The following is a 27,273-nucleotide window of genomic DNA, read 5'->3' as shown; positions in this document are numbered from 1 at the left end:
CGAGATGGACTGACACAGTGGCTGCCATGATGGGCTGAGGTATAGCAAGGATCGTGAGGCTGGCACAGGCCGGGCAGGGTTTCGTTCTGTTGTACACGGGGTTGCTGTGAGTCGGAGCTGACTCAATGGCACCTAACAACAGCAACAATAACCTATGAGTGGATACATACGATAGGAGCTCGGGTGGCATAGTGCCTAAGGCACTTGACTGCTAACCAGAAGGCTGGCAGTTCAAAGCCACCAGCCACTCCTCGGAAGGAAGATTGGGCAATCTGCTTCCATAGTGATAGGGCCTCAGAAACCCAAGGAGGGAGGGGTCACTATGAGTCGGATTCTACTCGACAGCAGTGAGTTTTCTTTTCTTTTCTTTTTTTTTTTAAATATATATACAGAAACACAGGAGCTCTGGTGGCATAATGCCTAAGGCATTCGACTGTTAATCAGAAGGCTGGTGGTTCAAAGCCACCAGCCACTCCTCGGAAGGAAGACTGGGCAATCTACTTCCATAGTGACACTGTCTCAGAAATCCAAGGAGGGAGGGGTCACTATGAGTCGGGTCCAACTCCATGCCACATACCAACCCCAACCCATACACAAACACTATAAGGGAATGACCAAACTAAATAAAAATAGGATACTTCTTCCTGAAAAATAAGAAAACCCTGTGAAGCCCAGTTCTGCTCTGACACACTTGAAGTTGCCAAAAGTTGGGGTCAACTGGATGGTAACTAGTCATCTCCTGTCTCAGGAGGGGGTTTCAGGGACATCCCTTGAATTCAGTGACTGTAGTGAGTGTTGTCTGTTTACACTGGAAGGCGTAGGCCTACAAAGTGGAGGTGGGGGTTGCCACTCAGGATGACCTCACAGGAGGATCACGCGGTGGGGACAACCTCCTGTGAGGATGCAGTGCAGCGGGGACCACCCTGGACGACCACTCTGTTCTGAGGAGGCCGCTTTTCCCGAGTCGTATTGGAGTGCCTTTCAAAGTGAGGGGCTCACCTTCCAGCTCCATATCAGACAACGCTCCACTGCTATCCAGAGTTTTCACTGGCCCGGTTCTCCCCAGTCTGTCTTAGCACGCTCTACTGAGTGCTGTCCACCCTGCTGGTCTATGAAATACCGGTGGCATAGCTTCCAGCCTCACAGCAACACGCAAGGCACCACCGTAGGACACACTGACGCAGGAGCGGTGGCCGTCATGAACCGCCTTGGAAAAAGGCCCTAGGATCTGATCTTCCGCAGAGTCGGCCACTGAGCGTCCGGTCATTGCACGGGCTCACTCACGAGTCGGGCTCCTCTGAGTGCCTCGGATCCTTGCACACAAAAAAGAAGGGGCTGGGGTGAGTTGGAGCCCAGCGAGGGACAAAGTCGGCCCGCCCACACAGCGAAGACCGCGTCTTCCCGCGCCCCCGCGCTCCCCCCGCTTACGCCAGAGGAGTTTCCGCCTCGGCCCCGCCCGCCTCAAACCCCGCCCACTGCCTGACCCGAGGGCCCCGCCCACCGCCCCAAAGGCCCCGCAGGCCTCGCCGCGCGCAGAGCAAACCCAGGACGTGGAGGTCCGGGCGCGCCCGCCAACCAGCTGCACCATGAGCGCCCCTTCTGCCGCCCCAATCTTCGCGCCCGGCGAGAACTGCAGCCCCGCGTGGGGCGCGGCGCCCGCGGCCTACGACGCGACGGACACGCACCTGCAGATCCTGGGCAAGCCGGTGATGGAGCGCTGGGAGACGCCGTACATGCACGCCCTGGCAGCTGCCGCCACCTCCAGAGGTAGCCTGCGGTAACCTGAGGCTGATCGTTGCCAGCGCCTCTCAGTGCCTCCGTTTGCCCGCCTGAAAAGTGGGGCTGCTAGTCGAGGCGGAGGGAGTTGAATGGGGGTCCTGCCAGCACAGGCTTGTGGGCATCCCCTAAGTCTCGGGGACTTCCTCTCTGGGGCAGGGGATGGGTCCGCAGACGCGGGGACCCTGCCCAGGCTCAGTGGGGAATGTGGCAGCACTCTGTGGCCCCACACTGGGGCAGCCCCACCCCCTCCCCCGCCTAAGAATAGCCCGAGGAAAGCCGAGAGCTGGGAGACAGCTGCGGGTGGGGCCGCCCGCGTGTAGCCACTAGCCAGCTGGGTTTCCCAGTGGCGCTCAAGGCTGCTGGCGCTCCCTGGCTTCGCCATGAACCCCTCTCCTCAAGGTGCAGCCTCTGGGCGGCGATTCTCAGTATCTCAGTGGCAGAGGGGCACATCCAGGGTCCCCTGCTCAAAGTGTTGGTGGAAAGGTGACTGCGTGGTTAGGGTATCTCTTTCAGCCTCTCGTCGAGGTCTAATGTGGACCCTCCCCACCCCCAGCCTGTTCCAGGTCACGAGGTCTCCAACTCAGGTCGCACTCTGTTTGGAGAGAAAAGTAACCAAAACAGGAGATAAGCGGCCCAGCTCAAACAGCGTGGGCTGCGGCTCAAAGTCCAAGGGTCTGACCTCCCCCTTGGACTGGGCCTGAAGACCACAGTCACTCAGCCTCCTTGGCCAGCCCTGGCTTCTGGCCAAGGCCTGCGCTGTACTTTCTAGAAACCTTGTGTTCTGGCCACTGCCTCCGCTGTGCCCTTGGCTCATGTGGCCAGAACTCAGTGCCAGGGCCTCGCCCCCTATGGCTCCTCCTCCTCCAGGCAGCCTCCCCACGCAGCTGCCTTTACCCCCCCTTGTGCGCAGGCGGCCGGGTCCTGGAGGTGGGCTTCGGCATGGCCATCGCCGCCTCCAGAATCCAAGAGGCGCCCATCGACGAGCACTGGATCATCGAATGCAACGACGGCGTCTTCCAGCGGCTCCAGAACTGGGCCCTGCGGCAGCCCCACAAGGTGCCCGTGCCTTCCTGCAGCACCCCCATGGAGGCTTTGCCCCAGCAGACATGTGGGAGGTGGTCTCCCTTCCTCCCTTTGAGCAGGCGGTGGCAGGGAGATCCTGGTGACCACTCTGACCCTTGGTCTTCTTTTCTTCTCTGCCCAAGGTCATCCCCTTGAAAGGCCTGTGGGAGGACGTGGCACCCACTCTGCCAGATGGTCACTTTGATGGTGAGGGGCTCTGGACAATGGAGGGGAGACTTGTTGCTAGAGCACGCTGGGCTGCCCTACCCCCAGCAACTGCCTCTGCTTGACTTCCCACCATTGGCTGCCCCTCTGCTTGTGGAAGGACTTTCTAGAGACCAATTTCTGTGATGTGACCCTTGTAGTCACAGGACCTGGGGCAGGAGTTGAGGGTATTCATGGGCATACATGGTGTGCTGGGTACACAGTAGGAGCATAATTAACACCCTATCGAGTGACTGTGTCGGACACAATTCAAGGAGGAGGCATGCAGTGGCCCAGAGTGCGGCCCTGGGGTCTCAGACCCCCGTTTGAATCCCGCCTCTGCGGCAGCCCCTGCCACATAGCTCACCCGGCATCTGGAGTTGGCCATGACTGGTGAGCATCTGTCCTCCACACAGGGATCCTGTATGACACGTACCCGCTGTCTGAGGACACGTGGCACACTCACCAGTTCAACTTCATTAAGGTGGGACTGGGTGGGGATGGTGCGAGGCCCTGCTGTCCTGGGAACCGTCAGGGGGTGGGGGGGCGGGGTTGGGTAGTGGGCCCACACTGGATGCCTGACCTGTTTGTGAGCTATGGGGACATGGGGCGGTGCTAGGTGGCCTGTCTGCTGGCACCCCTGGCCCCCTGACCCCACTGTCGTCCCCAGGGCCATGCCTTTCGCCTGCTGAAGCCAGGGGGTGTCCTCACCTACTGCAACCTCACATCCTGGGGGGAGCTGATGAAGGCCAAGTACTCTGACATCACCGTCATGTTCGAGGTGCAGTGCCCAGGGCGCCCCCGCTATTGGCCCCCAGCCCCCACCCTCAGCTGGCAGGGACCCTGGGCCAGGAGGTGGCGGCTCCCCTCCCCCAGACCCTGGGGATTGAGTTCTTGAGAGTCTGAGTGCTGGGATTTCCAGAACAAAGGTGCACAAACGGCCCCTTAAAACAAGGGAGAGTGGCGCTCAGTCTGAGACCAGAAGTCGGATTCAGGGTGTCAGCAGAGGCCTTCCTGGTCTCGCCCAGTTTCTGTGGCCACAGCTGTTCCTGGGTGTGTGGTGGCATCACTGTGGTCCTCACACTGTTGTCTTCCCTCTGTGTCCACACGTCTTTCTTATGAGGACACAGAGGTGGTGCACTGGTTAAGCATTCGGCTTCGGGAACCCTGTGGGGCAGTTCTGCTCTGTCATCTAGGGGCACTGTGAGTCGGAATCAACTGGGCAGCAGGGGGTCTGGTCCTTTGCTTCTGTAAAGATTAAACCAAAACCAACCCCTCTACTATCAAGTCACTTCCAACTCATAGCGACCCCCCTTGGTTTTCCAAGGCAGTACATCTTTTAAGAAGTAGTCTGCCCCATCTTCCTTCCATAGACCAGCTGTTGTGCTAGAACCACCAACCTTCTGGTTAGCAGTCTAATACCTTAGGCACTGCACCACCAGAGCTCCTTCCTTGTGAAGACTGACAGCCTTGGAGACCCCCTGGGGCAGTTCCACTCTGTCCTCTTGGGGCGCTGTGGGTCGGAATCCACTCCATGGCAGTGGGTTGTTTTGTTGTTATAAGGCCCCCAGTCACTTGGTTTACGGCTCACCCTGCTCCAGTGTGATTTTCTGTTACCTGCAAAGACGCTACTTCCAAGTAAGGTCATGTACTGAGGTGCTGGGAAGACATGAATCTGGGGGGGCACTAGTCAAGCCAGTGCAGGTGGGCCTGGACCCTGCTGTGAGCCTCCATGCAGAAATCGGGCGAGGGTCCTGCCTCACTCAGTCACTTTCGGTGGCTCCCCTGGCTCACGTTCCCTGTGCTCTGCCCAGGTGACACCTTTATGCGTTTACCTGTGCTTCTCACAGCCACACAGCCCTCTGCCCAGAAAGGCAGTGGCAGGGCATAGCCTTGCAGAGCGAGAGCCTGAGCCCAAGATGTCTCCTGAGAACCAGCCAGGTGTCAGTGGCCAGCCAGGCTGTGTCTGTGCAGGTGCCACCAGCAGCTCAGGCCCCACCGTGGGTCCTTCCCTCGGCTCACTTCACCGGGAGCATGGTCCAGGCGAGGGGGAGGCTGGAGCGGGCCAGTGAGGACGTGCTGCCCACCTTTAAACAGCTGGGAGCCTGGGACCAGTCCCATTCCCCAGCCGCCCAGCCTGCCACTCCTCACCTGCCTACAAGCGCCTGGGGGCCTGGGCACTTGTAATCCTGCTGGAGGAGGGATAGGTGCCTGAGGGGGTGGTGGGAACATGATCTCGCAGGCGACCTGGTACCTTCTCCCGTTTGCCCTGCCAGGAGACGCAGGTGCCTGCGCTGATGGAGGCAGGCTTCCGGCGGGAGAACATAAGCACGGAGGTGATGGAGCTGATTCCGCCTACCGACTGCCGCTACTACGCCTTCCCGCAGATGATCACCCCCATGGTGACCAGGCACTGAGCCACCCTCGTCTCCTGGCCTCTGGCACCTCCCAGAGCTCCCCACCCAGTGCCTCTGTGGCCAGCACACAGGCTGGCTGCCAGCTAGGGCTAGCGCCCTGGCTGTGCCGCCACTGTTGTTGTTATGTGCCGTCAAGTTGGACCCGACTCATAGCGACCCCTCCTTGGGTTTCCGAGGCAGTATCACTACGGAAGTAGATTGCCCAACCTTCCTTCCGAGGAGTGGCTGGTGGGTTTGAACCGCCAGCCTTCTGGTGAGCAGTCAGGTGCCTTAGGCACTATGCTACCAGAGCTCCTGTGCCCTCACTAGCTGTGCCATCAGGTGACTTTTCCTAACCCTCCTTGTCCCATCTCCTGAAGGAGAACACTACTGCCCCCCTTCTCAGGGTTGTTGAGGTTGAAATAAAACAGTGGGCTTGGTCAGTTAGTACTGTGCAAACATGTGCTCTTAGTTAATCCTACATCCACTCAAAAAAAAAAAAAATTACTGGTGCTCCCAGACCAGTCAATGGCTGATCCTGCTTTTGGGTGTCTGTGGCAGACATGGCTAGTCAACTACCGATGGCCCCACCCCTGGCAGACACAACCAGTGGATGAGAAACAGCTGATCAGTCAGGAAATGAAAACTACTTGCTCTCCATCCTGTGTGCAGCTGGGGTTCAGAGAGGGGGTTCCTGAGGTGGCAGAACCAAGACCCAGATCCATGGGTCTCCCCACTCAGCTAGGGCAATGTCTCCCTCCCTGGCTGGCCAGGGTCCACAAAGACCCTCAGCCCACCTCCAGTGTGAGTCCATGGGCTGTGCCCCCGGTCCCACCTGTGCACTCCCAGACTATGGGGCGGAGCCTCATCTGCCTTGTGCATGTTTTCAAATGTCCTGTGACCCTTCTCCCTGACATCAGACTTAGCGGCCCCTAGCTGCAGAGCAGCCCCCCACCCAGGTCCACCGTGGCTCTGTTCTGTGTCCTCACACCCAGCTGGTCACCCTGCAGCCAACACTACCCTGATGAGTGTGTCTCGCTCCTCTACCGTCCCCACTGACTGCCCCTGCCTGGGCACCCAGCCCTCAGGGCTCATCTGCCCAGTCTCTGCCTGTACACTTGCCCTCCCACCTGAGCCCCTGCTGCCCACTCATGCCTGTCCCAGCCTGACCTGCCATAGCTGAGGGTGGCCCTCATCCTCAACGCTGGCAGTGGCTGGCCAGTCCCTGGTTTGTCGAATGAATGTATGTCTGGGTCAAGGACAGACCTCAGAGGGTGCAGTGATGTGAGAAGGGCAGAGCTGGGAGGAGGCAGGGTGGGTCCCCAAAGCTGGGGTGGAGAGGATCCCCAAAAGTCTTTTCTGGGCAGCTAGGAGCCCCTGGGCCTGCCCCCCTACCCCCACCCAGGCCTTGGGGACAGTGGTGAGGACACAGGTTGGTGTCTCTCCAGTTCCTGCCCCAGAACCATTTTGCTTTGAAGGGGATGAGGCAGCCCCTCCCTCAACACGGTCTGCCTATCTGTGTCCTGTGGGGGGGTACAGCTAGAGGGGCACCCTTCGTGCCCAGAAGTGTGAACACAAGGGACTCAACTTCTTGTCCCTCTACCCAGTGGCCACAGGCTCTCGTAACTCCCAGAAGCAGTGACTTCATAAAGCAGATGACAGACCCTATCTAGGACCCAGGCAGCCCTGCCCACAGACTTTAGGCTGTTCAGGTGCAGTGGGACAGGGTTTGGGGCCATCCTCTCAACTCTGGAGCTGATGCACCCTGACTCCCCCTCAGGGGTCCGCTGGGCCTCTGTGAGCCCCTTGGCACGCACACACCATGCGGGCAGGCGGCTGGCAAGTCGGGTTTATTGACAATCTTGGGGGTGGCGTGGCCACCCTGACGGCAGCACTACCTGCGGTACCAGATCTTGAGCTTCTTCTCTCGCTTGATCTTCCTCTGTAGCTGCAGGATGCCGTAGAGCAGTGCCTCGGCCGTGGGCGGGCAGCCTGTGGGGCGCAACTCAGTCTGTGCCCGGGGTCGTCGGCACAGGGCCCAGCGCCAGCCCCTTGCCACCCGGTATGGGGCAGGAGAGACAGCAGGGTCCTCCCCTGGGCCCCAGCCCCTCCCTGCAGGCCGCCCCTCGTCCTCATCACCATCAAGGGGCGGACACTGGGACTGTGACAGAGACCCCCACTGACTCAGTTCTGGCCCTCAGGGAGCTCCCCAGGAGGGGAGAGGCCATTGTAAGGAATACAGGATGCAAGTGGGGAGCAGGGCCCAGGGGAAGGGGAAGGTAGGGGTGAGTGAGTGTCACAATGGGGCCAGGCTTTCAGAACCCTGCACACAGTGGGGGTCTCAGCGTACGTGTTGGAGCGTGGGCACTAGTTGAATGTGAATTTCTGATAAAGCCCTGATAGGTGTTTTCAGTCAGGTGTGTCCCAGGGATTGCGTGGGACACACTAGGAGTGACACCCTGTTTCTCGGACAATCACGTTAAGCTGTTAATCACGTTAATCCTGCACCTTCCCCTGCTGAGTCTGGCCACCCCAGCGGGCCCTTCTGGAGCTCAAGGACTCAGGACAACAACTGAGGCCTCTGGAACCACTTTGATTTGATGTCATTTTTCAGGCTTGGCCTCTGAGGCGCACCCGTGGGAACCGGTCTGAAGTCGGCCAGGTCTTGGGAGTTCTGCAGGCCAGACTCCCGATGCTGGCCCTGCCCCCGGGGTGGGCTCACACGCTTCCCTGCTGAGGAGACACCTGACCAGGAAGGGCCTGAATCCGCTCCCCACCTGCAGGGGCACCCCCTCTCGGCAGGGCAGCCTACCTGGGACGTAGATGTCCACCGGCACGATGCGGTCGCAGCCCCTCACCACAGAGTAGGAGTAGTGGTAGTAGCCACCACCATTGGCACAGCTGTGGGAGCGGGAGGCAATGCTGAGGGCAGTGCCCCACCCCCCCAGGACCCACCTGGAGGCCTCGCCCCTGACCCAGGGCCTCCTCCCACCACAGCCATCAGAGGATAAGAACGGGGACCAGTGGAATCCCCATGGATGAACCCCCAAAACAGCTGCTCTCAGCTAATCATTAAACCTTCAACCAAAAACATTCTCTGGAATCTTCTTAAAATCAAACATGAGCCTCACTAGTAAAGACTCGCGACACTGGTCTCTGTTAAGAACTCTCTCTATGGGATCAAACTGACCACAGCAACTCGGAGGTCAGACAGGAAGCTCAGGGCAGGGAGCGCATGCTCACGGGAAGGACAGCTTGGACGAGGAGGGTGAAGGTGGTGCACGCTGTTGTCGACATGGCTGGGCTGTACATGGAGGAACGGCTGATGGGGGGTGTTCTGCTGTGGGTGGTCTCACTCGGTGTTTCTGACTGAATCTCTTAGCCGGATGTGGGTCAGCACTGCTCTGTTCCAACTGGCAACACGCTGTGGTGCAGTGCATCCCTTGGTATGGCTTTTCCAGCCTAGTCTTTGAAACTCCACCAGATTGCTAGGTGGGGACATGCAATAAGGCGGGCAGAACTCTGATGTTGGGATTGGTTAGTTTTGTCACTCTGCCAGGCTTAAAATGAGCCTTCCCACAGGCAGAGAGGGGATCTCACTGCCATCAGCAGAGAAGAGCTGGTGGTGAAGTGCAGCACGTCCTTGGACCCGAGATCCCTGCACCAGAACTTCTTGGCTGAGATGCCTCAGCAAAGAGACAGCGGCCATGGAACAAGGAGGCGTGAGACAGAGCAGCCGCTGACCGGGCCCACAGTGAGGAAGCTGAGTACCCTTGGGCAAGAGCCGCACTGGTGGAGCGGAGTGCACCTGAGAGCTTTGAAACACTTGCCTGAGCAGGGCAGAGGCCAGGCCCAAAGGCCAAGGGCCAAAGAGGCAAGTTTAAGGACACAGCAGAGGGGAGACTGTCCTGATCAAAGAATTGTGTCCTGCGCATGTTGCTGACCCTGAATTGTAGCCTGTTACTTCCCTAATAAACCCATAATCGTAATTATCGTCTGTGAGTTGTGTGACCACTGCAACAAATTAGGGAACCCAGCAGAGAAGGAGTGAGTGCCGGGGGAGGGACGGCTGGTGTCAGAACTGGTGAAAGGTGGAGGGTGGTGGTGTGTCTGGCCTCGTAGGAATCAGCCTTGTCTTCCTCTTGTGAAGTTAGAGGAGGTCAGAAGATGTCACCTCCCTGTCCTTTTTGCACGTGCAAAGTCTTGAGAACCTGTCCCCGGAGAAGGGGCACTTAAAACCGACAGGAGGAGAGTATCAGGGGTTGATGGAGAAGGAGCTACCAAAGGCGTGTGAGGGTCTGTCAGGTCTCTGCCCTGAACCTTCGCTGTGAGCACTGCTGACTGGTCTAAACCTCAGTGGGCTTGATTAGCAGGAATTAGACTAGAAGGAGGCCCCCCAGCCCACTCCACAGAGCACCTCCACTCTGGCCCTAGAGCCTGCTCTCACCTCCCCATGGACACCACATAGCGGGGCTCTGGCATCTGGTCGTACACCTGGAAGAGAGGGCAGAAGTGGGGGCCCAGCACCAGCGGGCAAGTGGCAGGGGTCGGGGGGCTGGGCACTGGGTGGCCAGGGGTCGGGGGGCTGGGCACCAGGTGGCCAGGGGTCAGGGGCCTTGGTACTGGGCAGGCAGGTGACAGGTGGGAGGAGGCTAGACACTGAAGCAGGGAGGGGCCTACCTTTCGGAGTGCAGGGGCCATCTTGTTGGTGAGTGTCCCAGCCACAATCATCACATCAGACTGGCGTGGGCTGGCACGGAAGACCACGCCGAAGCGGTCCATGTCGTAGCGGGGTGCTGCCATGTGCATCATCTCCACGGCGCAGCAGGCCAGGCCAAAGGTCATGGGCCACAGGGAGCTCTGGGAGGTGGAGATGGGGTCACACTGGGTCAGGGGCATGATGGAGGGGGCAAGTGCAGTCATGGAGGGCTCTGCCTGCCCACAGTATTCAAACAACAGAGAGATTGCACGTAGAAAACTCTAGATCTCTGGCCACTCTTGAAAAATCATGAGCTGGCAGCCCCAGGCGGGACTTGGGAGAAAACGGTGAGACTCCCTGTAATCACTGCCAGGGATGGAACTGCGTCTGGAGAGTACATGCTGGTACCCTGACCTGTGGGCGTGCCCTCCTTGTCACGTTATCGGGGCCCTATCAGTGGGAGGTGTCTTAAACTTAATCACTCTTGCGCCCATGATCATGTATAGGCTTGGCAGATGATGTTTCTACAAGTTTATTTGTATGTTCTGTTAAGAATTCCCAGGTATATAGTAGAGCTGACAAGGGAGAAGGTTGTTGTCACTTCTTGGCCACAGCCAGCTACCCAGAGGGAGCAACTAGTTTGACCTGTGGGCTCGGGACCATGGTCCCAGGGGACATCAAGCTCAAATAACATACTACACAAAAACACTGTTCCACATCCTACTTTGGTATATAGTGACTGGGATCTTAAAAGCTTGCACACGGCCAGCTAGATGCAACGATGGATCTCTCCTCATTCAGAGCAAAGAAGAATGAAAAAAACCAAAGACGCATGGATACAATTAGTCCAAGGGACTGGTACACCATGCGATCCTCAGCCTATAATATGACCACGAGACAAGAAGAACTAGATGGTGTCCAGCTACCACTGTCAACCACTCGGAGGGGGACCTGTGTAGGAAATTCTGGATAGAGTGTGCTAGCAACTGACATCAACTGACACCAACTGTAAAAACGGCAGGGAGGCCACATGTTCTGACCTCCTCTAATCTCACAAGAGGAAGACAGCAGTAACCCTAGGCCTATTACTGCAAGGGCAAACATGCTGCCTCCCTCCAGCCCTTTCACCAACCATTCCTCCCAAAGCACCCACCACCTCTCTCCTGGGTTCGATAATTTGCTGCAGTGGCCACACAGAACTCACGGATTACAGGGTTTATTAGGGAAGCACCAGGCTACAACTCAAGTTCAGGAAGAACGCTCAGTCTCTCTCCCAGCCCACCGTCCCTCAGCCAAGAGTCTCTTGCAGTCTCTTTCCCAGCAGTGCTGGTCCCTCGGTGTCTCACTCAGCAATGCGTCTCTCTTGGGTCTCTTTCCCAGCAACGTGTGTCTCAGGAGCCCGTGTCTCTTTCAGCAGCACGTCTTCCTCAACCAGCAGTGACAGAGAGAGTTCTGCCTCCAGGAGACCTCCTTTTTAGCCCGGCAGGGTGGCCAAACTAGCCAATCATAGCATCAGAACTCTAAGCACCTGAGAGAGAGTGGGCACCTCCCAGAACACTGTTTTGTGCCACTCCCAACAGAAATACTCCAGGTGGACAACTTCAGCAATCAGGAGCTCCTCAGTTGCTCATAGAAAATCCCACCTTGGAGTTTACAAAGACTCATGGGTAGAAAAGCCACACTAAATAATTTACTACACCACAGAGTGGGAGGACAATGTGGAAAAAAACTCAAAATTATTAAAAAAAAAAAAAAAGACCAGCCTTCCTGGTCTGATAGAGCCTGGTGGAATTCCTGAAACCAATGCCCCTAGCGGCCCTTCAGGTCTGGAATTGAACCCACTCCTGTGGCTTCCAGCCAAACAAAAGATCGGCATAAAAAAAAGATTTACATTAGGTAGATCCTCTACTTGGAGAGATCAATCACGGGAGAACAGAAGGGCAGTGTATGCACAGGGAGATAGCTCGGGGTATGAAGGGATGGACACAGGGAAGAGGTGACTATGGGGAGGAAAAGGAAGGGGAGCTGTTGCATTGTGGGGAATTGCAGTCAATGTTATGAGACAAAATGTGTATAAACTATTGTATGGAAAATGAAATCGCTCTGTAAACTTTCACCCAAATAACAATTAAAAAAAAAAAAAAATGCTTGAGACATGCAGCTGTTTGGTGTCGGGGCTGTCGAGTGGACCCTGACTCACAGTGTCCCCGTGTGACAGAGTGCAGTACCCCTAGAGTGTGCTAGGCTGTCATATTTCCCGAGAGCATGCAGCTAGGCCTTTTCCCCAAAGGGCCACTGGGTGGGTTCAGACTGCTGACCTTTTGGTCAGCAGCCGAATGCTTAACTGTCACGTCCCCAAGGCTCTTCTGAGGTCTGGTCAGACTAGTGACAGATGCGAGCAAGCCGTGGTGGAGGGAAGACAGGCACCACACACGGTCCCTGAGGAAAGACCGATGCCACGTGGGGACACCACACACGGTCCCTGAGGAAGACAGATGCCACGTGGGGTCCCCGAGGGCCCAAGGAGAGCCAGTGTGCAGAGGACTGTCGGGCCCAGAGCTCGAGCTTCCCCGAGAGCCCAACCCTGGATGCTCACTCCAGCCACCTGAGGTGTGAGAAAATGACGTCTGTCCTGAAAGCCCCCACGTGGCAACAGGGTCCCCATAGCGCTAAGACACTCAAGAACACAGCTCACTTCACCCAGCACGTCCTACACACTGTTGTTAGGTGCTGTTGAGTTGGCCCCGACTCACAGCAACCCAGTGCACAGTAGAACAAACCCCGCCCAGTCCTGCGCCAGCCTCACGATCCCTGCTGTACCTGAGCCCATCGCTGCAGCCACTGTGTGAGTCCACCTTGTTGAGGGCCTTCCCCTCCTTCACTGACCCTCCACCCTACCAAGCATGACATCCTTCTCCAGGGAACTGACAACATGACCAAAGGAGGTGAGACGAAGTCTGGCCATTCTCTCTCCCAAGGAGCATTCTGGGTGTACTTCCTCCAGGACAGATTTGTTCGTTCTCCTGGCGGTCTGTAGTACTTTCAGCATTCTTCACCAGCACAGCTCAAAAGCATCAACGCTTCTTTGGTCCGCCTTATTCACTGCCCAGCTCTCACATGCATACGAGGTGATTGACAATACCATGGCTGGGGTCACCTGCCCCTCAGTCTTCAGAGTGGTATCTCTGCTCTTCAGCACTCCACAGAGGCCTTTCACAGCAGTCTCACACCCTACGCACTCTCACGTCAGCACACTGCCACACTTGGCAGCCCCCTTTCTGGATGGTGCAGGTAGAGACCTTGCCACTCAAGGTGGCAGGGTGTCAGAACTTGTCACCCAGGTCCCACCCTGACCTGCTGAGCCAACACCTGCCTGTGAACTAGACCCGGGGGATCCACTGGTCTTGTTCCCAAAGCGCTTTCTCACAGGAGTTCCCAGACACCTCCTGGGCCAGCCCACATGGTGATGACTTCAGGAGCCCTCCTGGGCTCCTGCAGGTACCTCCCATTGTCTCCTCCGTCTGCTGGTGGCCCATCCTTCACAGCTCTCTCTCTCTCTCTTGAGAACTTCCCTGATCCCGTGTCTGGGTCTGAGCTGTGGAGGTCAGCTTCTGAGCTATGTCACCCCCACAGCCAGGTGACGTGTGAACGAGGGGGACAACGGTGACAGCACACGACGGGGATGGGCTAGTAAACAGCTGTGGCCGGAGGTGCCCCCCGACTACTGCCTGAGGCTGGGCAGACACTGAGGCAGTTCCTGCCTTCTCAGTCTTAGGAACAACCTTGTGGGATGTTCTGCTTGGTACAGAAAACCCACAAAAGACAGAAATGTGCCCAGGCCCATCTGTGAGGGACCGTGGCACTCTGCCGTTGGAGTGGTACCACGTGGGCACTGAAAGGAGCTGCAGTCCAGTGAACTGAGACGTGTATCAAGTGGGCGACACAGACTGACATCATGCTTTACGGGAGACAGACAACATGCGAAAGGGGCCTGGACCACTCAGAGGGCTAGGAACAGCTTCTGGGTCCCACTGAGACGTCTCCCTGGTCAACACGTGTCACTCTGTTAACTGACAAATATTACTCAATGTTAAAAGAGAAAAAAGAGGCGTGAGGAGAAGCCCAGAGAGTGGACTACGGAGATGGGCCGGGTCATCTCAACAAGGGCTGGGCTTGGTCAGGGGCTCGGCTGCAACACGCTGCCCCAGGAAGGACAGGGCCTCATGGGACCCCAAGTGCAGGGGCACACAACACCAAAGGACACGGCTCAGTGAGTGTGGGGTGCATGTGCACATGTGTACGTGTATGAGCACCGTGTCACGTGAGTGCACATGCATATACACATGTGTGCACGTATGCGTACCCGTGTGCACGCACGTGCATATGTGAGCATGTATGGGTACCTGTAACACAATTTGGTTTGTGTGCATATGTGTGTGCACACACCTATGAGTACCTTTGTGCACATGACTGTATGCTATGCATGTATGTGCACGCACACAACTCAGTGAACATGTGGTACATCTGAACACGTGTGCATGTATGGGTACCTGTGTGCATGTGTCAGCGTGTGTGCATATGTGTGCATGCATGGGTACCTGCGAGCATGTGTGACTTGTGTGTATATGTGTGTGCCTGCATGTACATGGTGAGTGACCCCCTGTGTGCATGTGTGCGTTTATACACAGCTGTGCACTGGGAAGCCTGCGAGGTAGGGAGGCCTGGTGGTGTGGTAGTTGATGGCTTACCCGGCGGGCCCAGTTGATGAGGTCGTCCAGCTTGGCCACCACATATTCACCTCGGCTGCTGGGAAGGGCGGCAGGCTTGGGGACTACGGCTCCGGCTTTAGGCACAGTGGGCTGGGCACTGGGGAGGTGTTGGCTGGTCAGGGAAGTGTGCTGCCACCCCGCCTCCCACCCTTGGCACCTGGCCCCAAGCAGCTTCTCAGGGGCAGGGCCAGGGGCCGAAGGCACTGTCCTGGGGAGCACAGAGCCAGGTGGCCCTGGTCTCACACTGGGTGGATGGGTCAGGACTTGAGGGACTCTAGCACCTGGCTAGGATCAGGGGTGAGACACATGGGTGTAAACCCAGCCTCCTCCCAGGCCCCATCCTCCCAGGTGTGGTCTCCCCATCTGCAAACAGGGGCTCAGAGCTCACGCTCTTCAGCAAGGCCGTCCCGGCTGTGGGTGAGGGCCACAGAGCTTGGACCCGCAGCGTCCTGGGAGGGCAAGGGCAAGGACCTCGGGGTGGCAGGGGTGGCCTCCCCAGCAAGGAACCCCTACCTGCTTGGATGGCCAGCGGCTGCACTCTGGTGGACGCCTTGTCCCTGCACAGCTGTGCCCAGGCTGGAGCTGCAAGGAGACAGAACCCGTCAGTGGGGCCTCATGAGGCTGCGGGACAAGCCCAAAGTCCTCACACAGCCCGGAGAACCTACTCGGCTGAGCCTTCTCCTGCAGTAATAACACCCGACTCCTGCTCGTCCCCACCAGCCAGTGCCCCATATGGACCGCACCTGTCACTCACGCCCAGCCAGAGCCACCAGGGACCAGGCCATCCCTGTGCTGATTTTAACCTACTGCTTCTGGCACACATCCTGGGGACAGGCAGGCCAGGGCGCAAGAATGCTGTGAGGCAGTCCTGAGACTGTTCACAGAGGGGACTCGCACCGACCCGTGTGAGGCAGGAATGCACACTACGCTGGGTGGACCCCCAGAGGGTCTGTATAGTAAACCATGCAGTAAACCATGCAGGGCTGAGTGCGACGCAACATTTACTACAACCTGACGTACCGTGCACACAGGGAGTGGGCCTGGGCAGCTCTCGAGCAGGGACCGGAACACCAGGGCCACGCGGCCCCCGCCCGTGCCTGCACTGGCCCTCAGCCGCCTGCAGGCCACAGTGACAGCAGTCGAGGAGTGGTGGCAGAGGCTGTCTGGCCCTGTGCGGACCCTGGTCTACGGAACACCTGCCTCTCATCTTAGGCGTTTCCCAGTTTTGCAACCAACACGTACTTCACAGCTAGAATAACCCAAAAAACAAACCCACTGCCATGGAGTCTTTTCCAACTCACAGCACCTCTAGAGGACAGAGCAGAACTGGCCATGGTGTTTCCAAGGCTGTCAATCTTTAGCAAAGTGGACTGACTGCCCCACCTTTCTCCTGCAGAGTGGCTCATGGGTTTGAATGGCTGACCTTTTCGTTAACAGTGAAATACCTTAACCACTGTGCCACCAGAGCTCCTAGCTGGAAGAAAGGCCACATCAAAGCAATCAAAAAGGCCACCCCAAATCCATTCCCTCTTAGAAGGCCCCAGATGCCCTCTCGTTAGGGAAGCCCTTCTCCCTCCACGTCCTTGCTGCTGTGTCCCTGGTCCCAGGGTGCCAGGTGGCACGGGCAACCATCTGCCTTCCTGTCCTGCCTGAGCCCCCGGCCACCACCTGGGTACATGCCCCTCACGCCATCCTTTCCCAGTGACGAGTGAGTTCAGGAGGTGCCAGGCTAGGCAGACACAAGTTTGATCCTGGGCCTGCCTCCCTCTGCCACTACACATTGTGACCCCGACAGGTCTCACACATCGCCCGCTGGCAACAGACTGTTTACCTGCGTTCTCCCCAAACTCGCTGTGTGACCGAGCCACTGGCTTCCTCTCAGGGCCACAGGGGTTTGGACCCCTCCCAGCTCTGAGGTTCTGTAAATCTCCCCCTGACACCTGAGCCCCCTCCGTGAGCAGGACATGACCATGACAGTGGTGACTGGGGGCCGGGCACTCACCGCAGTCCAAGGATCTGGAGACGAAGCAGGCCAGGAGCTGTGGAGAGAACCGGGCAGCGTGGAGACAGTGAGTGGAGGGCAGCCTGCGCGGCAGGGTACACACATGCGCACGTGCACACACACACACACACAAACCAGTTACCACAGAGTCAATGTGGACTCACAGCAACCCTGTATGTTACAGAGCACAACTGTTTTATAGAGTTGCTTGCTACCCACCTTTTTCCTTTGATTTCTACCCACTTGTATTTTTTGTCTTTTCATGGTGATCTGGGTGGAAGCTGACAGCAGTCTGGTTCTCCGTCCAACACTCCGTAAACATTTTGGTTTGTGACACGATCGCGATTCCCGCAGTGGAGCAGCGCGCTTCCCACTCCCTCCCCGAGTTTCCCGCCTCCCTTGGTCCTTCCTCCCCGTCCCTTCCTGTGTCTGAGCTCTCTCCCTGGACACGTGCTGCCCTTGGGATCTCCACATAGACTGTGCTAGAGTGTGCCCTCCCTGTGTTACTGTTCACCTTACATGCCTGTTTGACATTTGCCTGACAGTTGAGCCACGGAGTGAGTTCAGTTCCAGGCCTGAAAGGTGTCTAAGGGCCATAGGCTCGGGGCTTCCAACAGTCTCTGACCAGTAAGCCTGGTCTTTTTCTTCAGGACCTTTTTGTTCTGCATTTTTCTCGCACCCTCGCTGTGATCCCTTTCAGAGTGGCCGGCAGTGGGAGTAGACAGCGCCAGTTCTTTTGGTGTCAGGGTCATGGAGAGCGAAGCTCACGTGGTCCATGAGTCCTCGGGACTAACTGTTCTCTTCGTATTTCTGATTTGCTTCACTCCTTTTTGTTCCAGATCTTGCTACAGCCTTTATGAAAGCGTACTGCCAGGCCTTCCTTCTGCAGCACTATTCGGTGGGTTTGAACTCCTAGCCTTTAGGTTAGTAGCTGACCACACTAACCCTCTGTGCCACCCAATGCAGGTGGGGAGCAAACACAAAACATCTGCCCCTACTGTCCCACGCTCAGGAGCCTGGCCTGTTGGTGTGTGCCCGCTAGGCCCCGTCTGGCATGCCTTCACTCAGACCCCTGTTCCAACCTCAAGTTCCACGTCACAACAGCTTGGTAAATGAGGGGTGTGCAACCAAGAATGTAACCTCACCCAGAAAGTGGCCGGGCCTGGGTTGTCAGCTATTGGAGGGTGATCGGATCCCCGCCTGGTGGAAAGGCCTACCTGCTGGGGTCTGGTGTCACACTGGGTGGGCCAGCAGTGTGACATGGGGGAGAGTCTGGGTCACACTGCATTAAATCAACCACGTGGACAATTAATCAATCGTCCGATGTGATGGACCCCTGCAATGAAGTCTGGGTGCCAGGCATGGGGGAATCCCCTGCTGGCAGGACTCGTGCATGTGCTCGCATGTCAGTGTCAGAAGGGTGACTTGTCCTGCCCTGTGGGAAAGGACACCAAAGTCTCTGAGTTTGGACCCCTCACAGACAGCACTGACGGTACCCAGGGCAGATTCTGACAGTGTTGCTCCCCTGGAATGAACCACAGCCAAGAGTGCAACAGCTCTCAGGGAGTTCTGTGACCCTTCTAGAGAATTCCTGAACCTGATGGTTGTTTTAGGGGCCCAGACTTGCCACTGGTGTCAGACTGGGTCTGCTCTAACTCTACAGGTTGCCTAAACTCCTAGCAAGGGCTTTTTTTTTAAGTTGTGATTTAAGTGAAAGTTAGGGGTCTATTAGGACATGGCCTGAGTGTTCTCCACGGTCCCTAAAGAGCCATAGTACCCCCCGCTCCCTTCCGCACCCACATCAATGTCTGCCCCTCCTGCCTCAGGGCCTTTGCACATGGTGTTCCTACTGCCTGGACACCCTGCCTCCCCTAGACACAGCCGGCCACTTCTCATGGGTCAAGCTTCAGTTCACGTACCCGTCGTTCCATCTGCCCCATTTCAGTTGACTTACGGAGGCCTGACTCCCTGAGTGCCTTGGCTGTGGGCCTCGGCCCTGGCTGTGTTTGACGCACGCGGGCCGGACGAGCACCTGCTGGGCACACAAACTCACTACCATCACCAGCAGCCTGCCAGGCCCCGGGCTGGGGGCTCACTGGGTCCCAGACATGGCAACCTCACAGGCAGAGAAGGTAATGTCCATGTCACCCTACCAGCAGACTGGACCAAGCTCCAAAGGAAGCTTCCAGGAGAGGCCTGTTTGCAGAACCTTCCTGGAAGTGGGGCCTGAAACAAGAGTTAGGGCTCAGGACAGGGTGTACAGGGCAGAGAGTACCACGGGAGAAGGATGGGGACATAAGACACCCTGGGGGACTAGGGACAGGCCAGAAAGGCCATGGTCCAGATGATGGGGAGGTGGGGCTGAGGGAGAGACCAAGGCAGCCTTGACGGTCCAGAGCTGGGGTCAACTGCCCTGCCTGCCTCGGTCCACACAGCCTTCCCCCTCCTACAAACTCCTCAAGCTCTGAGAGGCTGTCTACTAAGCCTGACCTTGACCTTGTCTGACGCTTGCTATGTTCTGCTGCCCTGGCCAGCCTCCCAACTCTCTGAAGAATACAGCCCACATCACCTATAGGTCTTCCTGTTGAGCATGGAGGGAGGCTGGCTTGAAAAATGCTGCCAACTGCCCAGCCCCTGACACCAATGTGAGCTGCCCCTCTCTGAACCTGTTTCCCCACCCGAACAGTTAGGACTTTGGATAAGCTCACAGCCCAGCAAATGTCCTTTAACTATGAGAGGACTGCATGACACGTCTATGTGAGGAATCCTTAACCACAGGCCAGAATTCCTGCATGGTGCAAACCACAAAGTGCTGAACTGCTAACCACAAGGTTAGTGGTTCAAACCCAGCCAGAAGCAACTCAGACGACAAGCCTGGTGAGCTGCTTCCGAAAGGTCCGTTTTGAAAACTCTGTGAAGAGCAGTTCATTAGAGCTGAACACACCAGGTGCCCATGAGTCAGAATCAACTCTGTGGCAACTAAGAATAACAAGCAGGCATCCCTGGAGAATTCAAGGGGGCTGAGAACTTACATGGCAAAGAAAAAAACTGTCCTCACCAACCTCTTACTGAAAACTAGCCTTTTGTTCTGCAGACAACGAACTGCGCCAGTACTGGCCAGACCTGTGGCTTTTCCACCAGCAGAAATCACAGGCTGGAGACATCTCCAGATAGCTAAGCCCCACTTCCACCCCTCACGAAGCGAGTCACCTCGGTCGCCGGCCCCCATACAAGCACTTAGATTATTAGGCTGAAGGCAGGCTGGGACACACTGATAACTGTCTCTTGGTCTAACGGGTTTCCTCTGCAATAGATGCGCTGTGTGCAAGGAATGAAATCCCATTATCCGAATAAGGGTGTCCAGGCTTCACCTGATGCCAAAAAATTCCCTACCCCAACACGGTGGGTGCAATTCCCGCCCCGCCTCTACCCCGGGCAAGTGAGGGACGGCTCCTCGGGCCGTGCCCGGGCCTCAGGGGCGTCTGCGGAGGCCCTCCAGCCCCCGCCCCGAGCGCCTCCTGAGGCTTGGGGGCTGCGTAGCGCCCCGCTGAACCTCAGTATCCCCGTCTGTGATCAGGGGTCAGTATCAGAGCTCGTTCACTGCAGGCCAAGCTGCAGTCCGATGATTGACCCGGGATGTAGACGTCCGAAGCATACGGGAGCCTCGCTCCCAGTTCGCTAACGGCTACCCCCGGCCCCGACCCGCTACCGGCGCCGCGCTCACCCGATAGCGCCGCCATCTTGGTCTCGGCCTTCAGACAACCTCTGAGATCCGTCCTCCTTAGCACTCCGGGTCCCCGGGCCGGCGGCTAAAGAAGCTCGGTGAGCGCGCGGAAACAGGAACCGGAGCTAGACGTTCCTCCGCGCTTTCTGCCCTCGTTGCCGCCCCCTAACCGGTGCGCCCTAATACCCCCACCAATTAATAGAGGAGGAAGTGGGGAACATTTGGGACCCGGCGTCCCGCGAAAATGGAACTCACTGCACACTTCCTTCATACTCTCGAAGACAAAAACGTACTTACACGTCCCTGGGTGGGCTCGAACCACCAACCTTTCGGTTAACAGCCGAACGCGCTAACCGATTGCGCCACAGAGACGGCACTGCGATAGGGTGCCAGGCGCAGCTCTACAAGGCAAGCAAGGCCTGCCTACACCGACGACGCGATGAGGGGCGGAGTCTGAGCAAAAGTCGCCGTTTGTTGCTCAGCCGAAATAGCTCAGTTGGGAGAGCGTTAGACTGAAGATCTAAAGGTCCCTGGTTCGATCCCGGGTTTCGGCAAGCGTTGGGTCCCTCAGTGTTGTTTTTTTTTCCTTAATTGTAGCTAAAATATAACCACCAAAACATTGGCTAACAAAACTATTCATAATTCAATGACCTTGGTGACATTTGTCACGTGCCACCATTCTCACTAGCCTTTTCCAAAACATTCCACTACCATTAACATTAATTCAAACACCGCCCCGCACCCCCAACCCTCAACAAAAACTCCGTCTTTCCCCTCCCTCCTGCCCTCAAAAAACAAAGAAAACAAAGTCACTGCCGTGGAGTCGGATCCAACCCATCGTGATCTCTCTTTGGGTTTCCAAGGCAGTATCACTACAGATAGTAGATTGCCCAGCCTTCGTTTTGAGGAGTGGCTGGTGGGTTTGAACCTCCCGTCTTCTGGTTAGCAATCAAATGCCTTTACGCTCCTCCCTCCTGCTCTGGTAACCTTTAATGATCTTTGGTTTTTAGAGACTTGCTTCTTTCTAAGTGAGATGGTATAATATCTGTCCTTTTGCGACAGTGTTGTCCCATTTTGCAGATGAAGAACTGAGGCTGAGTGGGCCCGCTTCTCAGGCGCAGCCCTGTGGGGGGTTCAAACAGAACAAGCAACTCAACACCCCCTTTCTTTCACCGCCGAGGCTGTCTACAATGATTCCAGCCCAAACTTCTCCTTCTCCCCGCTGATTGCAATAGTCTTCATTGATGAGGTTAGAACCAGTGCAAATTATAAAACCAAACCCAACCAAACTCACCGCCATTGAGTTGATTCCGACTCACAGCCACCCTTGTTGGGTTTCCTTGTGGAAGCACACCCCCTCCTCTTTCTTCCGTGGAGCAGTTGGATTCAGAACCACAGCCTTTTGGTTAGTGGTCAAATGCCTAACCACTGCACTACCAGAGCTCCTTCAAATCATAAAAGCCAGCACAAAACACTGAAAGCCACAGAGGTTCCAAAATACTGTTGACGAGTGTACCACTTAATGTTGACAGTCCTACTGGGTATGTGGTCTCCCTGTGTGGCCCATGAGGGCAAACGCAAGGGAGCAGTGAGGCTGGCTGCATGGCAAGGACCACAGTCACTGAATTACTCCTATGTGCTGGGGACACCATGGTGAGCAAAGCCAGGCCTGGTCCCTGTTCTCAGGGAGCTTGAGGTCCCATGGGATAGAGAGGCATTAGGCGTGGGGAGCTAGGAGGGGATGGGAGGTGTCACCCTGGCCAAACACAGCCCTTCAAGCAAAAAAAGGACAATCATATCTGGGTTGAGACACCATGGGGAAAAGGGGCGTGTTTGACAGGAATTTCAAGTTTTGGCAGGTACACAAAGACCCCTTCCCTTTAAAAACGCGTTGGGTTGGTGTCGAGTTCATGGCAACACCCCGCGTGTCAGAGTGGAACTGCGCTCGCTGTTGGCAATGGCTGGCTTTTCTGAAGTAGGCGGCCAGGCCCCTCAGGTTGACTCCCACCAGCCACACTGTCACCATGAGGACTCCTTTCTCCTCCGTTCCCAGCAGCTGGTCATGCTGTGCAGTTTTTGTGTTTCAAAAAATTTAAATTAATTTCAGAAGAGCTTTAGATTTACAAAAACGCTACGAAGGTAGTACATAGCTCCACAGCCCGCACTGGCTTCCAGTCTGTAACACGGCACCTCAGTGTGCTCCATGTTTCAAGAGGAACCCACGAATGTTAATACATTGTCATTCAGTGAAGTCAACACTTGACTCAGAATTCCCTCCTCTTTTCACTAATGGCCATTTCCTGCCTCAGGTCCTGCATACATGTACTCAGGCTGTGGTTTCTGACTTTCCGCATGTGTGACGACCTTGATGGTTTTCCAGAGCGCTGGTTATTTTGTAAAGGAGTTCTGGTGGCACAGGGGTTAAAGCACTAGGCTGCTAACCAAAACCCACCAGCCACTCCACAGGAGAAAGACGCGGCAGTTGGCTTCCCTCAAGTTTGTTGTTGTGAGGTGCCGTCAAGGTGGCTGTGACCCACAGCAAGTGTACGCACGACAGCAGGAAACACCGCTTGGCCCTGCTCCATCCTCACAGTCCCTGCTATGCTGGGGTTCATCTGTGCAACGACTGTGTCAATCCATCTGGTGGGGGCTTCGCCTTTTTCACAGACCCTCTACCAAGCATCCTTCTCCACAGCCTTGGAAACCCTGTGGGACAGTTCCACTCTGTCCTCTAGGGGCGCTGTGACTCAGAATCAACCCATGGTTTGGACTTTGCTTCCACAAAGATTGGCCGCCTTGGAGGCCCTCTGGGGCAGTCCCACTCCGTCCTCTAGGGGCGCTGTGAGTAGGGACCAGCTCAACAACAGTGAGCTTGGTTGGTTATTCTGTAGAATGCCCTGCACATTGGGTTTGTCTGATGGTCTTCTCTTGGCGGAGTTTTATTTTTTTCCTTATGTCCTTAGTGTGAGAGGAGAAGCTGTGGACAAGTCATACTAGACCTTTTCCTGAAGGAAAGAGAGAGCCAGTGAAAGGGTTTGGGTGGTGTGGTGGTTATGTTGTGTGTCAACTTGGCTGGGCCTGGTTGAGTGGCTGGGCAGCTGGTGGTAGTTATTCCCCATGATGAGACTGGCAATCACTCCATGGTGGGCTCTACCTCAAGCAGCTGAGTAGCTGCCTTTGGGATGTGGTCTGCTTCCTGTATTTAAGGAGAAGCCTTGGGAATGGTCTCTAGCCTGTGGCACGCTTGGACCCTGCATGTAGCTGTGTCGTTGCTCAGCAGCCTGCCATGCTCTGCCGACCTTGGGACTTACAATGGACTTAAGTTAATGGCCTGCCGTGTGCTTTGGTAACATCGGGACTGTGCCTTTTTACTTGTCAACCTTGGGGCTTCTCAGCCTCAGCAGCCAGCAGCTGTCTGAGTGAAGAAACGCCTCTATCTCCAGTGGGCCAGAAGCAGGAGGCAGAGCTGGACCCCAAGGTTGAGGGGCTTTCACCCAGCCCCTAGAGCTTGGCATTTTGCACTTGGACTTAAAGCCTCCAAATCGTAAGAATAAACTCCTGTTTGTTAAGGCCATCCCATTTGTGGTATATTTCTGGTCAGAGCGGCACTAGGAACCAGAACAGGAGGCTCTTAGCCTTTCCCTAATGCTGGTGTGTGTGTGTGTGTATGGGGACCGAGACTGCCAAGGAGGACCTGCCAGGATACTTGATGGCCTGAGTTCATGTCTGGGCTGTGGGGCTGAAAGGATGGATTTGAGGGCCCTCGGAGAATTGTGGGCACCAGCATTCAAGACGGCCCCCGATGATACCCACCTCTTGGTATTCACACCCTCACATGGTCTTCTCCCCCATTCAACAGGGACTATGAGGTTACGGATTGGACTTTGTCCCCCAGAAATCTGTACTGTAAATGCTACGCCCTATACCTGTGGTCATAATCTACCATTTGGCAATGGGTTTTGTTAATAAGGCCCAATTAGTGTGGGGTGTGTCTTGACAGGCAGCAACCAAAGCTGGGAGTGGGGGTTCATCACACCACATGAAGATCATGAAAGAACCAAAAATCCGAAGCTGGGGCCAAGGCTCCTCTCCTCGTTGACAGAAAGAGCCTTTCCCCAGAGCCAGGGCCCTGAATTCAGATGTTAACCTACACTGGTATTTCTGTCCCAGCAGCATCCAGTCACTAAGGCAGTGACCAGGAAGGTGGCTTCTAAGGCCAGGCCATGAAGGGTGTTAGGTCGCTCATGCTGAGGGAGGCCAGCCACGCCGTGAGGATGCCCAAGCCGCCCAGAGAGAGGGGAACTGAGGCCTCGTGCCAACAGCCAGCACCAGCTTGCCTGTGAGCCACTCGGGAAGCAGAGGCCCAGACTTCAAGTGACACCACCTGGCTGCCGTCTGACTGTAACCAACAGCATGAGGCCAGAACCATGCAGCACAGCCGTTCCTGAATTCCCGATCCCCAGAGGCCGTGAGAGAATTTGTCAGCCACCAGGTTTGGAAGAAACACGTTAGAGTGGTATATGTACAGAGCTGGAACCAACTCTGGCTGACTGAACCAGTGAGGGCAGGCAGGGTGGGCTTGTGTGGGAGACAGCAGCCCCGCACATCCGGTTCCAAGGTGTCAGCAGTGCCGAGATGAACAAAGTATATGGGAAAACAGCTGAGCTTGCTCCCATCATGCCAGCATGAACCCCTAACAGGTCAGACCGTGTAACCCATGGTGATCCTGAGTTACCTCCTCTCTCCTCCCCAATCAGTGTGTGCATTTAAATGTGGGCAGCGTCCTAGGTCACCTGACTGTGGGATATAGTTTTTTTTGGGGTCAGTGGAATCCCCTAATGCAGGGTTTCTCCCCTTGGGTGATTTTGCCCCCAGGGGACACTGGGCAATCTTTGGGGGACATGTGTGGTTGTCACGACTGATGGGTGCTACTGGTATCAAGTGAGTGGAGGCCAGGATGCTGCTCAACACCCTACAGTGCCCCCCAGCGGTTCAGCCCTGATGTCAGCAGTGCTGAGGGGGAGGGGACCCATGGCTCAGGTAAGGTAGGTGGAATGGTCACCACTGAGATGCATGTGCTGGGTGGGGAACCTCGAGGCAGACAGGGGCAGGGTGGAGGCCTGTGCGAGTAGGTGGCTGAGCTGGTATATGGGTGTGTGGGAGTGAGGGCGGTGGCATGTGCTGTCAAGTGTCCCCTCCACGCTTGTCCGTGCAGCACCAGCTACGTGCTGCGGGTTTCCTGGGCCAGCCCTCACCACCTGAAGGATGGCCAGGGAGCAGCATCAGCATCTCCCTCGTTTCACATGCTAGTCAGGTCAACTGACTTCCTGTCGGCCCGGGGCACAGACAGAGCCCCCATCAGCCCTGCAGGGGACACGGCAGTCTGAGGGCTGACTTAAACCCATACCCTGGGGACCCATAACAAACCTGGAATGGTAAGAGCCAAGGGCGCCACGGACCTTTCTTGGCCTAAGACTGGGTGGCGGGCAAGGGCCTGAATGTGAGGCCTTCTATCATGTTTGATTAACTAACTCTGTGTGTGCCGCTTTGGTAATTTTTTTAACCTGACATGTTTGCTCTACTCAGGCTGAGGGTTAAATAGCCTCCCCAGATTTGTCCTGCAAAATACCAGTGTCTCTTGGGCCTTGTGGGGCCGCTGTGGGGTGAGCACTTCCCCTTAAGCACCTCCTGAGAGATAGTTTTTCTGAGAACCAGCATCCAGGAGGTGGACACCCCAGTCCCTGAGGACACCCCCATGTCTAAGGGCTGAAATAAAGAACAGCCAGAGCTCCAAAAAGGCTTTAATTCCTGTTTCAAGAATCACACTCAATGACCAAACTGCGAGAATGTGAACAGATAAGCAGAGAAGAAGACATCAAAGTATGTCACAGTAACGGAACCAACCCCCCGTGGGCCAGCCTCCACAAACGCAGACACTCCCCACCCAAAGCACAGTGTGCTCTCTGACACAGGCACACCAGCTGCTCAGGCAGGAGACCCAGGGTCCCATCGCAGCAGCACGGCCGTGAGCCTCAGCTCCCAGGCTCCCACGGGGAAGCGTGTCTGGGCTCTTCCTCCAACAGCAGGTGGGTGGGTCTCCTCCTCTCTGCCCCACAGGAGTTGCCAAGAAACAAGAAGAGCTGCCCACTAGAGCTTCTTCACTCATGCGTCACCTGCAAGCCCACACACACCTGGATCCAACTCGCTCCAGCTGAGACCCAACAGGGAGTGGGGCGATGGGGGAGCAGCTCCATGGGCCAGCCCGCACACCGCTCGCCGACACCCCTGCTAAACCAGCAGGCCCCTGGGCAGAGCAGGCTGACCCCAGGGCAGCCTGCGGTCTTGCCGTCCTGTGCTCACCTCTGACGCAAATACAAGTCACAAACGTGACCGCTGCGGGTGTGCCGACGCTGCGAGCAGCAGGTGCACCCCCAGGCCCTCTGGAGCCCAAGCAGGTGCGCCAGCCCTGACCAGGCGTCCTTGCCGCCATCTTCCTCCTCAGCTGTCAACGTCCAGTTAGCAGCTCATCCCCATTTCCCACAGCAGACCCTGCTGCTGAGCCTTCCCTCCCCAGTCCATCAGCTGAGCACCCTGTGGCCGGGGAGGGAATGAGGTGCGCAGCTGGCCTGCTCCAAGGC

The 27,273-nt window shown here is 56.5% G+C and overlaps 2 protein-coding genes and 2 non-coding genes across 4 annotated transcripts; 2 read left to right on the top strand and 2 right to left on the bottom strand.

Annotated features, from left to right (window-relative positions):
• Positions 1 to 1,586: 1,586 nt before the first annotated feature.
• Positions 1,587 to 5,462, top strand: GAMT (guanidinoacetate N-methyltransferase). The gene is made up of 6 exons (XM_007954561.2): positions 1,587 to 1,767; positions 2,690 to 2,835; positions 2,985 to 3,048; positions 3,462 to 3,529; positions 3,716 to 3,826; positions 5,322 to 5,462. The coding sequence occupies exons 1-6, from the start codon at positions 1,587 to 1,589 to the stop codon at positions 5,460 to 5,462; spliced, it is 711 nt and encodes a 236-aa protein (XP_007952752.1).
• A 1,873-nt stretch (positions 5,463 to 7,335) lies between these two features.
• NDUFS7 (NADH:ubiquinone oxidoreductase core subunit S7) lies at positions 7,336 to 20,651 on the bottom strand. Its single transcript, XM_007954562.1, has 8 exons — positions 20,636 to 20,651; positions 16,912 to 16,948; positions 15,423 to 15,491; positions 14,889 to 15,006; positions 10,122 to 10,301; positions 9,889 to 9,935; positions 8,254 to 8,342; positions 7,336 to 7,433 (listed from the first exon to the last, which is right to left on the bottom strand). Exons 1-8 carry the CDS (start codon positions 20,649 to 20,651, stop codon positions 7,336 to 7,338), a joined length of 654 nt encoding a protein of 217 aa, XP_007952753.1.
• Positions 20,652 to 20,933: 282 nt separating this feature from the next.
• TRNAN-GUU lies at positions 20,934 to 21,007 on the bottom strand. The gene has a single exon. It is a non-coding gene; the product is annotated as a tRNA-Asn (tRNA).
• A 109-nt stretch (positions 21,008 to 21,116) lies between these two features.
• Positions 21,117 to 21,189, top strand: TRNAF-GAA. The gene has a single exon. It is a non-coding gene; the product is annotated as a tRNA-Phe (tRNA).
• Positions 21,190 to 27,273: the final 6,084 nt, after the last annotated feature.

Source organism: Orycteropus afer, unplaced genomic scaffold, assembly GCF_000298275.1.
Source record: "Orycteropus afer afer isolate SDZICR_OR568_19922 unplaced genomic scaffold, OryAfe1.0 scaffold00466, whole genome shotgun sequence".
Lineage (NCBI taxonomy): Eukaryota > Metazoa > Chordata > Mammalia > Tubulidentata > Orycteropodidae > Orycteropus > Orycteropus afer.
Note: the sequence above shows the minus strand (reverse complement) of the source record. Positions and strands in the feature narration are given on the sequence as shown.

What these genes read in the sequence shown, in the direction of transcription:
- GAMT (XM_007954561.2), top strand. Translation starts at nt 1,587, where the DNA reads ATGAGCGCCCCTTCTGCCGCCCCAATCTTCGCGCCCGGCGAGAACTGC. An exon ending in CCCTGCGGCAGCCCCACAAG is followed by an intron (nt 2,836 to 2,984) that starts GTGCCCGTGCCT and finishes TCTCTGCCCAAG; the next exon opens with GTCATCCCCTTGAAAGGCCT. An exon ending in ACCAGTTCAACTTCATTAAG is followed by an intron (nt 3,530 to 3,715) that starts GTGGGACTGGGT and finishes TGTCGTCCCCAG; the next exon opens with GGCCATGCCTTTCGCCTGCT.
- NDUFS7 (XM_007954562.1), bottom strand. An exon ending in TCATCAACTGGGCCCGCCGG is followed by an intron (nt 10,302 to 14,888) that starts GTAAGCCATCAA and finishes TCCACCTCCCAG; the next exon opens with AGCTCCCTGTGGCCCATGAC. An exon ending in TATGTGGTGTCCATGGGGAG is followed by an intron (nt 8,343 to 9,888) that starts GTGAGAGCAGGC and finishes CCGCTCCCACAG; the next exon opens with CTGTGCCAATGGTGGTGGCT.